General features: G+C 35.3%; 2 protein-coding genes, 1 long non-coding RNA gene and 1 other non-coding gene across 9 annotated transcripts; 2 read left to right on the top strand and 2 right to left on the bottom strand.

Annotated features, from left to right (window-relative positions):
* The first annotated feature begins 194 nt into the window (after positions 1 to 194).
* On the top strand, positions 195 to 3,724 carry LOC116432986 (monocyte to macrophage differentiation factor 2). Of its 6 annotated transcripts, none has more exons than XR_012998089.1 (5): positions 195 to 897; positions 1,860 to 2,105; positions 2,178 to 2,430; positions 2,504 to 2,817; positions 2,921 to 3,724. XR_012998089.1 is itself a non-coding variant. In XM_076365071.1 (5 exons), the coding sequence occupies exons 3-5, from the start codon at positions 1,870 to 1,872 to the stop codon at positions 2,756 to 2,758; spliced, it is 744 nt and encodes a 247-aa protein (XP_076221186.1). In that variant the 5' UTR covers positions 195 to 897; positions 1,267 to 1,332; positions 1,860 to 1,869; the 3' UTR covers positions 2,759 to 3,724. The 6 variants fall into 6 exon arrangements, 5 of the variants coding, with proteins under 5 accessions (XP_076221186.1, XP_076221185.1, XP_076221184.1 ...); XM_076365071.1 differs by adding an exon at positions 1,267 to 1,332 and having other exon boundaries at positions 2,504 to 3,724; XM_076365070.1 differs by adding an exon at positions 1,132 to 1,332 and having other exon boundaries at positions 2,504 to 3,724.
* A 1,382-nt stretch (positions 3,725 to 5,106) lies between these two features.
* LOC116432980 (kinesin-like protein Klp61F) lies at positions 5,107 to 9,832 on the bottom strand. The gene is made up of 10 exons (XM_031990526.1): positions 9,620 to 9,832; positions 9,389 to 9,536; positions 9,087 to 9,236; positions 8,833 to 8,993; positions 8,606 to 8,755; positions 8,267 to 8,503; positions 7,812 to 8,187; positions 6,133 to 7,746; positions 5,660 to 5,888; positions 5,107 to 5,588 (listed from the first exon to the last, which is right to left on the bottom strand). Exons 1-10 carry the CDS (start codon positions 9,679 to 9,681, stop codon positions 5,491 to 5,493), a joined length of 3,225 nt encoding a protein of 1,074 aa, XP_031846386.1. The 5' UTR covers positions 9,682 to 9,832; the 3' UTR covers positions 5,107 to 5,490.
* Positions 9,833 to 10,101: 269 nt separating this feature from the next.
* On the top strand, positions 10,102 to 11,085 carry LOC143174258 (uncharacterized). The gene is made up of 4 exons (XR_012998070.1): positions 10,102 to 10,182; positions 10,262 to 10,349; positions 10,425 to 10,468; positions 10,560 to 11,085. It is a non-coding gene; the product is annotated as an uncharacterized LOC143174258 (long non-coding RNA).
* A 153-nt stretch (positions 11,086 to 11,238) lies between these two features.
* Positions 11,239 to 11,310, bottom strand: TRNAD-GUC (transfer RNA aspartic acid (anticodon GUC)). Its single transcript has one exon. It is a non-coding gene; the product is annotated as a tRNA-Asp (tRNA).
* Between the last annotated feature and the right edge of the window lie 16 nt (positions 11,311 to 11,326).

The following is an 11,326-nucleotide window of genomic DNA, read 5'->3' as shown; positions in this document are numbered from 1 at the left end:
ATTATTTCATATATCGAACAGCTGACAGTAGCAGCTGAACCGGGGGAACGATGAAACTTGAAACGTACAAACACAAAAGCCCGTTCCCGATATTCTGTCGTCTTGACAACTGAATTCGAAGTTTCTATATTTCCTCCATATTGTTATTTCAAATTTATATTGTAGATATAAGATATATATATATATAGAGATATTTCTTATTTAAAATACTCCATTGTTTTAACCATACGTATTTATGTATATATTAATTAGTAAGTATATTTATTCGAACGTAATAATATTTTATGAACGATTATAATAAAAACGAACGTATAAATATTTTCCGTAGGTTAGGGGATTATTATTATTGTTATTCGAATAATTATACGTACGGTTACCGGAAACTTGAGAATTACGATGCAATTATATTGTGACCCGTGGTAACATTAAATTTAGATGTAAAAGATTGTTTACTTTTCATAATAAGTTTTAGCGGAAACTATATATTGGATTGATTATATTTATAGTTCGCGGTTTCGTTGGCCTTGCGGTGATGTGACTCGATACTCTCGAGTCCGAAGTTTCGTCAGTAGTTCCGCGGCCACCGTAACGCGAGTATTAATAGTGATCGGGTAAATTATTTAAATAAAAATAAAACACAAGGAAATGTTGTTCTTCGTTTAACACTTTCTTCGTATATTATTCACCTATGCACGTCCCGATGTAAAGAATCACCTACACGATAATTGTTCTATTAATGATTATTTTATTTTAATGTTTTAAACTGGGTGACGTTGACATCTCGTCGTATAGACAGATTTGTTGATCTGAAAAAAAAAAAATCAACATGGATACGTCTAGTTTTCATCAACTTCTTGCGGCAATAAAAAAGCTCTTGCAAGTTCAACGCATTAAAGAGTAAGATATAATGACAATTTTATATTTTTATATATACTTTTGTATACAGTATGAAACCTTAAAAGTTAACTCCCTCATCCAATTTACAAGCTGTATACCTATTGGAAATACTTCTTTACGCAATTAACTTCAGTCTACGCATTACTATAGTATCTATTTTTCATTCACATTTTCATTTTATTTATGCGAATCTCTTGCATATGTATTTTTCAATTTTGTCTTATTTATTAGTAGAATTAAAACTTTGCATGTGTTTGGTATTTTGATTGGGTATATTTAAATGGAATGCATTGATGTTATACTTGTAACTGGAGAAAATGAATAATCTCATCACATAATATTAACCATGGAACATCGTTGTATGGACAGTGAACACTTGAATCTTTACACTATTTTGGAACTTGTGGAATGTTATCAACGAATGTAAATTGACAAGTAGGTATTGTACGCATGTGCATATAAAAATTCCTGTAAATTTTTATGTATATGTATGTATATTTTAGTTTTAAACATGATACACAGATATGTACATAAATAGAACTGGGAGAGAGATTAAATAAATCGCTCTCCCATTAATTTTAGTTTTCCTAATCAAGTAACAGAAATATGTATCAGATACCTCTGGTTCTAACAAATGTGCTTGTAAATTAAATGTTACTCGTTGAAAATCTTTGAATTGGATTTTGCGATAGTATCACTTTCACTTGAATGTTATACTCTCAAGAGAATGATATTGTCCTAATGTAGAAAATGCTATATTCAACGAGTGAACAAACTGGGCATTGCGGTCAATGTGTCTTGTAGTTCATTTTTAAACATTTTTCTGTTAGTTAATGTAACTTTTAATAGTTTTCATTGTTTGTTTTGTACAGGTCTTTTGAAGTATTGATTTCAGGAATGAATACTGAACAAAAAGAAATATTGGAAATGTTCTTTACAATAATGATCATATATTTTTACAGAATAAAATGGATGAACCCTAGAACATGTACAAGCGAAGCATATACCCCTACCACCATAGAGCACATAGCAAATGTGGCTACTCATGGAATTTGGATTGTTCCATCTGTTATAGGATGTTTGAAACTTATTCATAGATCAGTGACATGGACTCAATTAGTATCGGCTTATGTTTATGGCACATCTTTAATACTTGTTTTTGCCATATCAACGTTTTTTCATAGCGTGCATTACTGCAATTACAACAGGTACTTGAACATTTTATGCAATGTTGTTAATTTATGAATTAAAGTAAAATTTTACATTAAATTATATTGTAGGCAACTCAAAGATGCGTTACATCGTTGTGACCGTGCAATGATTTACATTTTTATCGCTGCCAGTTATTTTCCTTGGTTGAATGTGGATCATTTCCCGCATGATGAATTACTGTTTACTATGCGTTATGCCATTTGGGTTATGGCAGTAATAGGCATAGCTTATCAACAGATCTTCCACGAACGATACAAAATGTTAGAAACAATTTTTTACTTAATTATAGGAATTGGCCCCAGCATTGCAGTCATTAATGTTGTAAGTACAATGAAAGGTATTTCAAAAACAATGGGAACGTAAATTATTAAAAACTTTTATTTAATTTTTGTAGTACAATTATTATAACATCACTGAGCTGAAACTGGGAGGACTTATGTACGTCCTTGGACTGATATTTTTTAAATCTGATGGTCGGATACCATGCGCTCATGCTATTTGGCATGTTTTTGTTGCAATAGCGGCAGGATTTCATTATTACGCTATACTGTGTCATGTTTTCCCCGCATCGGGTTCTCCGGACATTTATGTAGCGGCAGGTGTATCATCTTTGCCTGCATTATTAAAATCTCAGATTGAAGATTTATGAGAATCCTTTCTTTGATGTTGCAATTTTTTAAAATAATTCTAAAAATTAGGATCTCCAAGGTAAAAACCTAATTTAAATGTTTCAATCAAAAGATTATATTTCATTGCTGTGATCAGAAGTTACCTTCGATAGTTTGGTTTAATCGACGAGTATTCTTTCCAGAGAAATACCAATTTGTGTATATACTAAAAGAAAAAGACATTATAGAAAATGTAAATATACTAGACAAGTAATTATGATAAGTACCTGAATTAGAAAAATAATTAGTCCTGTGAATTGTGAATGCTTATGAAATCAAAAATATTGCTGAAGGAGTTGGTAAACTCAAATTGACATATGTTTATATTAAACTAGAAAATTAACAGCATGTACTAAAATTAGTACATCAAAGCAGTACTGTCTGGTAATGCTTAACTATTATAATAGATATTGTATGTATATTAATGTATACCAAGACCATGTAACAATTATTTTAAAGAAGATTTCTAATAAGTTTCCTTATAATCCAATCTTTTGTATGTATCTATGTATCAATGTATACTATGCAGAGTTCAATTTGTACAACACAATGAAAAACTAAGTAGCATTTAAATTGACTGAACACATTAGACTTTTAACATAGTTTATATTATTCTTGTACTTGCAAATTGTGCCAAATTTTGTATTTTAGATGCCAGTTATACAGTTTCTATTCTAAGAAAGGTAATAAATGGTCTCGTAGTAATACCAGTTTTTAATTTCATAAAATGATTATATCTCCAGCTACTTATTTTTGACACTTATACATGTATATGTAATAATATGTATTATGTAATATTGTATGATAATCATTACAAGCGAATGTACAAAATCTTAATATCTCCTGATTTTCTGTATATCTTATGACGTGCCTATTAAATATCGTTTTTCGAGTATGCGATCATTTTATTATTAATGTTGTAAATCAATAAAACTTTTGCCAAGTGATTGATATAGTTTACTGTTTATTTCTTTTCTCGGACCCTCATAAAAAACCCCAGGAACCCCCATAAAAAACCCCTCGGATCCCATGAGAAACTCCTTGAAGGAACCCCATAAGAAAGCCCTTGGAACCCCATAAGAAACCCCTCGGATCCCATGAGAAACCCCTTGGAACCCCATAAGAAACTCCTCGGACCCCTTGAAGGAACCCCCATATGAAACCCCTTAGAACCCCTCGGGAAACCCCTCGAAAAACCTTTCGAAAACTCACAAGAGACCCTCGAACCCCCCGGAGAGATTTCTTGGGGGTTCTAAGACCCCCTCGACAGCTCGTGTTTGATACCCGAGTGGCATCTCTTGGGGGTTCGAGGGGTTTCTCTTTAGAATTCGGAAGGGAGTTAAATGCTTTCTTTATACAATCAATCTACGTGTCATAATTAATTGTTTATTGTCGAATATTTATTAAACATTTCATTCATAACACAGAATAGTCGTGTCTAATCTATTAAAATCTTGCGAAGGTAATTTAAGAAAATAATTTTAAAAAATCCCGCCTCCCCCATCGGTGGCGCCACCTAGTGCAAAACGGCTCAAAGTTCTAGTCAATTAGTACCACACTGTGTCCGCTAGATGACACCGAAAGCGACTTCCTTAGGGACGCGAAGACCCTACCCGAAAATCGCTAATAACTTATTAATTACTAGTCGAATCTCGTTTAAACTGCTACTGAATGTTCCCAAGGGTCTACCCTAATTTCTTCGATCATAAATGTTTACAATTTGTTCCTATTAAGTGAGAAACTAATTGTTTATTGGGCACCTGTCAAAAAATTCTAGGTTACCTTGCGACATCGACTCTGAAATAATTAATAAATAATTAATGAGGCGCAAAATCTTAACCAAAGGCATATGAGAAAGTAGGGGAGGGTCTAATCTATAATTAAAAATTACAAATGTTCATAAATGATGTTTGATAGTTGAGTTATTAATGAATTAGCTGTTCTTCTCCACATCGAGGCGACGCATTTAGTTCCTAGCTTCCACCGCTAGATGGCGCCACCTAAATTGCCATTCTGGAGACCTCCACGGCCCTGATGCTTCGCGCGTACGCACCAGGGACCGATGAGATGCTTTTTCCAAGGAGGCGGCAAGAGAGAGACTATTTCTGTCCTTGTCGCACACTATCTCTGTCCTTGTCTTACACATTGCGGGTATAGGGAAAAGCTTCGAAAACGGCAGTCCGCTAGATGGCGCTAGTGTCGCTCGGAATCAAAATTTTCTTTTAAAAAAATTGCCTTTTCTTGTCTTACTCATTACGTGTAAGATATACTTACAGTACCAATTATTGGGAAATGATTTGTTCAGATACATTAACTAATAATACGTATATATAAAAATTCAAATGACGCTTTATTCGTTACTTAAATACCACTTAATGTTTACACATTTTATTACAATTGATTATAAAATTCATAGACAATATTTCTTATTTACATTGTTTTGTACATTAATAAAAAAAAAAATGATACCGACGAGATACAGAGTGTTTAATGAAACACTGTGTACAAATGACGATTTAAATTCCCGACACCTTGTTGGAATTTAAATAGTTATAAAATAGGAGCCCGTTGGCTCGAGGACAGTCCGAATGTTGTTTCCTTGAAATATACACGAGGTGTTAATAGATCAATTAAAAGTTCATTTGCCAAGAATTTATCGTTCTCCGGGAGTTCCTTTAAAACATTGCGAACATGGAATCCATCCTATTGTTTTTCAATTCAGCTTCTGCAGCGTCAACTGTTGTACATCCTTTGCTTTCTCATAAGAGAAGGAGTTAAAACTATGGCGTTCCTCGGTTTCGTTCTGCAAGACTGATCAATGATTTCTATAGTACACTTGCTTTAAATGACTGCATACAATTGACGATACAAATGATACTTACAATTATACGAGGTCTTACATTCTTCTGTTATATCCAATGCCGACGTGAAGTCTCCGGTATTGGAGTCTATGGGATTACACGAACTCAAATGTTTCGACATCAGTTCACTGTTCATGGATGATATGTAACCTGTATTATCAGGTGGCGAGGATATCACGGTCACATCGGATATAGCAGTCGAGTTTGCAATTTGTTTCATCGTCATTTCACCATCTAAGTATGTGTCATCCTACATGTAATGTAACAAACACATTAAAATACTCAAATCTATCTGGTAACACATCATACAGTGTCAAAAGAATGTCACCACATTTTGAACATGAAATAAAGTGAAATAAAATAAAATAAAATAGAATGAAATAGAATGAAATAGAATGAAATAGAATGAAATAGAATGAAATAGAATGAAATAAAATTCAGTGTTTCACCAGCTGGTAACAGTTTTCAATGACACCCTGCATTATTTTACTTACATCATCCTCCGTTTCCACTAAATTCCTAGCTTCCCTGAATCTCTGAAGAATTCTATCATGCGGTGACGTTACAGTGAACTGACGAGGATAGGAGAATTCTTTCTTCGCAGGAGTCATACCTGTGGGAACGTCGTGCTGTATTTCTTCCTCGAAGAACTTATCAATTTCATCTATGGCTGTGTGCAGTTGCTCGACGTTCCTGTTGCAACATTCATTCGATTCCAGGATTAAATTGTCCAATTTACTAGATATGTTCTGGGAGGCATTGGCAAGTTCGATTTCCACGGTTTTCATTGCATGATTCTCATTCGCGTCGTTGAGTATCTTATTCGCGTTGTCCAACAGATGCAGAGCTTCGTTTTTGTCCGTGGCCATCGCGTGCTGCGCTTCCTCCACGCTCCACTTAACTTGGTTCTTGTACTGCTTCAATATATTACAGCTTGTGTCTATGTTCGACTTCAATTCGCAGACCATGTTCTTCCCTTCCATCATGGTTTTGTTCACCAGCTTCTCGTTTCTCTCCGTTCCAGTGACGACGTCGCTCTCGATGGCTTCCAAATGATTTTGCACGTGTCTCTGCAGAGTGGTTCCCATCTTCACATTGCTGTCGCGAGTGTCCACCGCATGCACGTTAACCTGATCGCAGATATCGCGAGCATAATTACACTTGTCAGCCACCATGGAGTAATGTTCGTTCTCGCTCCTGCTTAGAAGATCGAACTGAGAAGACACGTCGCCCATCATCCTCGCGAACGAACGTTGCTTCTCCGTGAGCTCTTGCCTCTTGCAAACTTCGTCTAGATCTTCTTTGATCGCCTCAATGTTTCTACCGATGCTGTCGCAAGCGATCAGTTCCTCGTTGCAAAGAGAGCTCACCATTTCCTTCAACTGGCTCGACGTTTCTCTGACCTTCTCCAGTAAATTGTTCTTCAGAGACTGCAGATTCTTGGTGATCTCGTTTCTAATTAACTTATCGATCTCCTCTGTCGACGTCAGGGAGACAGCACTGAAGAATTCGTGTTTGTTCTGCAGCGCGTCCGCCGCGCCGATCATCTCGTCCTTCATCCAATTCTGATAACTCGAGTACAGTTCGTTTATTTTCTCTTTTAAATTATTCACTACCAAATCGTTCTCGATCAGATCCGCCGAACGCGAGTACATCTCTGGATCGATCATCTCGGATCTCATGATGGTCTCGGCGTCGATGTTGTTTCTCATCGACGCGGAGAACTGTTTAATGTTCTCCCCGTATCTGCAGATGTCATTTTCGATGCCTCGTAGATTCTCGCGGATACTGTTCTTAAATTGCTCCCCGAGCATCTCGAACTTTTGCTCCGCGTTCTTCTTGCGACCGATCTTCTCGTGAAGCTTACGAGAATCCGCGGTTGCCGTGTCCGCGACGTTCACCAGCGACTGAGCTTGAGCCAACAAAGCTTCTTCGGTGTTGACATGCTTCTCCACGAGATACTTCTGCTCGTCCCTCTCTTGATTCGTGATTTTCAAACGTTCGTGCGTCGACTTCAAAGCTTCCGCAGCGTTGTTCAATTTATTTTTAGCCTTATCCAACTCTTGCATTTGCGCTATGTTTTGTAATTTAAGCTCGTTGTATATTTTCTGAAAAGAAATGCAACAAAAATTGTATTTCACCGTTGCAACTGAATCACTCGCATAATAGTTACCTCTCTATCTTGCATGGATTTCTCCAAAGCTTTTATATTGTTGATCTTCTCCTCGATTTCTTTGCTCTGCTGGGAAATTAACGCTTTCATTTCATTGTAATTGTCGTCTGCGAGGTACACACCGTTTCTTTCGCGCGTGGCCAATAAATCTCGACGCAGTCGTTCTATTTCTCCAGTGTACTGTTTGAGAAATTCTTTCTTCGACAGCTTCTGATTTATTTCGGGACGGTTGGTAATATTCTTTGCTCGACGAGCATAGTCCAACGTGGACAGAGTTTCCTCGTGGTTGATACTGGCAGGGGAGATGGTTGCAATGATTGACGTCTTTGTGCGTCCACCTAATGATTCTTGCAACAATCTTGTAAGCTTAGATTCTCTGCGTGATGAATAAATGGAAATTATTATAATATTCTTTTGGTCCGATAGGAGCAAGTTGTAGGTATCAACTTGATTACCTGTAGGGTATGTGAGGCGCTCTCTCAACAAGAGCTGTTATAACTCTACCAAGAGTTAATAAAGATTGATTGATACTACCAGCTTCTCTTGCTCTTCTATCAATGGCACCGGACCTACCGACGTTCTCACTGCCTGCTAAATCTACCAAATTTAGTTTACCGGTTTTTAATACTTCTTCGCCGTCGATAGTGTTCTCTTTCATGTGCACGGTGATTGAAAATACCGTATGCGATCGGCTAGAATGATTTTTAAACATATTATTAGTGAACAGTCGCGATAAAATGCTTGAAGTAATACAAATACACTGTGTCTGTGCGTATACAAGATAAAATCCTGACCTAGAATGAGCATTCATCAGTGTCGCAGCAATTTGTCTTCGTTCTAATCCCTTTTCAAGGATTTTATAAACTTCACTTTTATTGAGTACTGTTATTTCTTCTAATCCGTGAATAATTACTGCACCTTTCTTTGATGCGTCTTCGTATAATCTAATAAAATGCGTTTATTCCGATATATCAAGTTTATTGGAATATATAAGCAGATTAAGAAAATTTGTATTTTATACCTTATTTTAGAGCCGTCATCGCTAGCGGATAAAAGATCGAATAACTCCTCGTTATATAGTTCCAAAAAACTAACTCTAATCGTGTACTCCTGGGCTTCTAGTAATTGTAACTCGTCGAATAAATGGCTTAAAGAACGTGGAATCATGCCAGCGGAAGAATCCTATATACAGGGAATAATGATTAAATAACATTAATTCGTTATCTCTGGCTAATTATCTAATAATTATCTCGGACTCGTTATCTAATAACTTACGCTTCGCCAATGTAAAGTTGGATCGGTGTTAATTCCTTCCATTGTGAAAGTTTTTCCAGTACCAGTTTGTCCATACGCGAATACTGTACAATTGTATCCAGCCAATACTTGTTCCAATAATGGACTGACAACAGCATTGTAGACATCAATCTAATAAGCGATAAAACATTAATTAATAAAATTAAACAGGTAACAGAATGTACGATAGGAAATGTGTGATACGAAGATAATTATGATGACATATATAATGATAATTACACTTCAATGCATATGACTTCTACTTATACTAAAACAATTTATACCTGTTTCGAAGAGGGTCCAAATACATTATCAAATTTGAATTTCTTTATTGACTTCTCTTTTGGAAATTCATGTACTATCACTTCTTTGTCGTTTGGAACTTCTACTATTGACGATGATTTATTATACTCTTCGGTTGCAATTAGAGGCCTGTAAAAATAGGCGTACGTTGTAACACATCAAGTTGAAATAAATATTGACAATGGAAGATAAATAAGTTGGTGGTTGCTTACCTAACACGAATAAAAACCTGTATATTTTGCGATTTATCTTTCTTTCCGATCCGTGTGTTCATGTTTCCTTTATTTCAACTCCACTGATTTTTGGCACATTAATAATATTGTGTGTTTCACTCTGTATGAAAATTGTCGCACTTTCTGAAACTTTCATCTGTTACGATGTAAACGGAAAAAGATTTAAAACGCATAGTACTCCAAGCGACCGTTAGGAACGCTGCGTTACATTCAAAAACATGCGTTCCTCAAAATACATTTAAAATTGAATTCATAGTTTGACTATATTTTTGAGAAGTACAATATTTCCTTTGTACACTTTAAAATAGTCAACTTTGTAAATAAGAAGAATTATTTATAAATAATCTCTTACCGTCGATATCGAATAATCTTTTTCTTCAGAATAGAAGAAACGAATAGAGATTTTTTTGTCGTTGTTGCCAACCTTTGTTTCTCCCACACTGTGTCCATTGTTCGAAAAATACAATTTTAAAATATCCCGCCATTTGAGCACAGAATTTTTACAGCTTTCGCGCGGGAACCGTTACACGTGTTTCATTTGGGTAATTAAACTCTATAGAAATGCAATAATAAATGTTTTTCGCATTATAATAATGTACAATTATTCTATTTTAAATAAAGGAAGGCAATGCTGCGATGTGTGGTATCAGAACAAGGAAATTGCATGCTTTGGAAGAAACTTACAATCTACTTCACGAGCATAGTTAGCGTAAGTTAACTGACACAATAAATTAATATTAATATTTCAAACCTAAATATTTTCACTTTAAATTTATTGAAACAGTATGATAGGAATCGACTACTCCCTCCCTTATGATTACATTGCTGGTAAGTATTGTCATAGTAACGTTCTTGTTTATGATCACAGTGTTTTTTATCTTAAAATCACCTTCTATTTTGTCGTTGTGATTAATTGTAGAACAATGAACGAGAAGAAATACGACAAAGATTTTACCAAAATACCATGGATGCCAGCAGTTAAATCAATTGAAGAATCCATAGATCTGTCAGTATGTCAGAAATCTGTAGGAAAGCAAAGATTAAAAAGTCATTCTTGGACGAAAATCACATCCAAAAAACATATGAATAGATACATAAAATTATCGGAAGATTTTGGGAGCATATTTACATCAACAGTATATCAACTTCATAGTAAAAAGTTATCAGAAGGGAGAATACGCATGGAAGCGAGTCCATATATTTTTAAACACAAACTCACGTTTCCTCCTGTAGAATATCAGAAAAAATATAAAGGTGAGATTCAAAAAGGGCCTCTAAAAAAACATATGTATCGTTTACCAAGTAATATTGTTAGCTTGAAAGATTTAGCTGACGGTACTTGGCAATGTTCCAATAACATTCGAAGACAGGTAAACAAATCTTTTAAAAAGGGTGGAAAAATTAAGAAATTAAAGAGTACTAGGCACAGTGCTTCATTAAAAATGAAGGTAAAGTCAGATTAGTCACATTTTTATAAATACATAAATTCTACAGATTGGGTAGATTAAAAATTAATTTGTATGACTAATTAAATTCATATACAGTCGTAAAATACTGGATTTATTTATAAAAAATTTAAAAAAAAAAAAATAATTGTACTCCCCGACGGGGAATCGAACCCCGGTCTCCCGCGTGACAGGCGGGGATACTAACCACTATACTATCGAGGAGGAATTTCTAGATATT

This window comes from Nomia melanderi, chromosome 2 (assembly GCF_051020985.1).
Source record: "Nomia melanderi isolate GNS246 chromosome 2, iyNomMela1, whole genome shotgun sequence".
Lineage (NCBI taxonomy): Eukaryota > Metazoa > Arthropoda > Insecta > Hymenoptera > Halictidae > Nomia > Nomia melanderi.
Note: the sequence above shows the minus strand (reverse complement) of the source record. Positions and strands in the feature narration are given on the sequence as shown.

Coding starts and splice junctions, on each gene's coding strand:
- LOC116432986 (XM_076365068.1), top strand. CDS start 827: ATGGATACGTCTAGTTTTCATCAACTTCTTGCGGCAATAAAAAAGCTC. Junction 898..1,859: donor CAAGTTCAACGCATTAAAGA/GTAAGATATAAT, acceptor ATATTTTTACAG/AATAAAATGGATGAACCCTA. Junction 2,431..2,503: donor GCATTGCAGTCATTAATGTT/GTAAGTACAATG, acceptor TAATTTTTGTAG/TACAATTATTATAACATCAC.
- LOC116432980 (XM_031990526.1), bottom strand. CDS start 9,681: ATGAACACACGGATCGGAAAGAAAGATAAATCGCAAAATATACAGGTT. Junction 8,504..8,605: donor CTGATGAATGCTCATTCTAG/GTCAGGATTTTA, acceptor AAATCATTCTAG/CCGATCGCATACGGTATTTT. Junction 8,188..8,266: donor GCGCCTCACATACCCTACAG/GTAATCAAGTTG, acceptor TTCATCACGCAG/AGAATCTAAGCTTACAAGAT.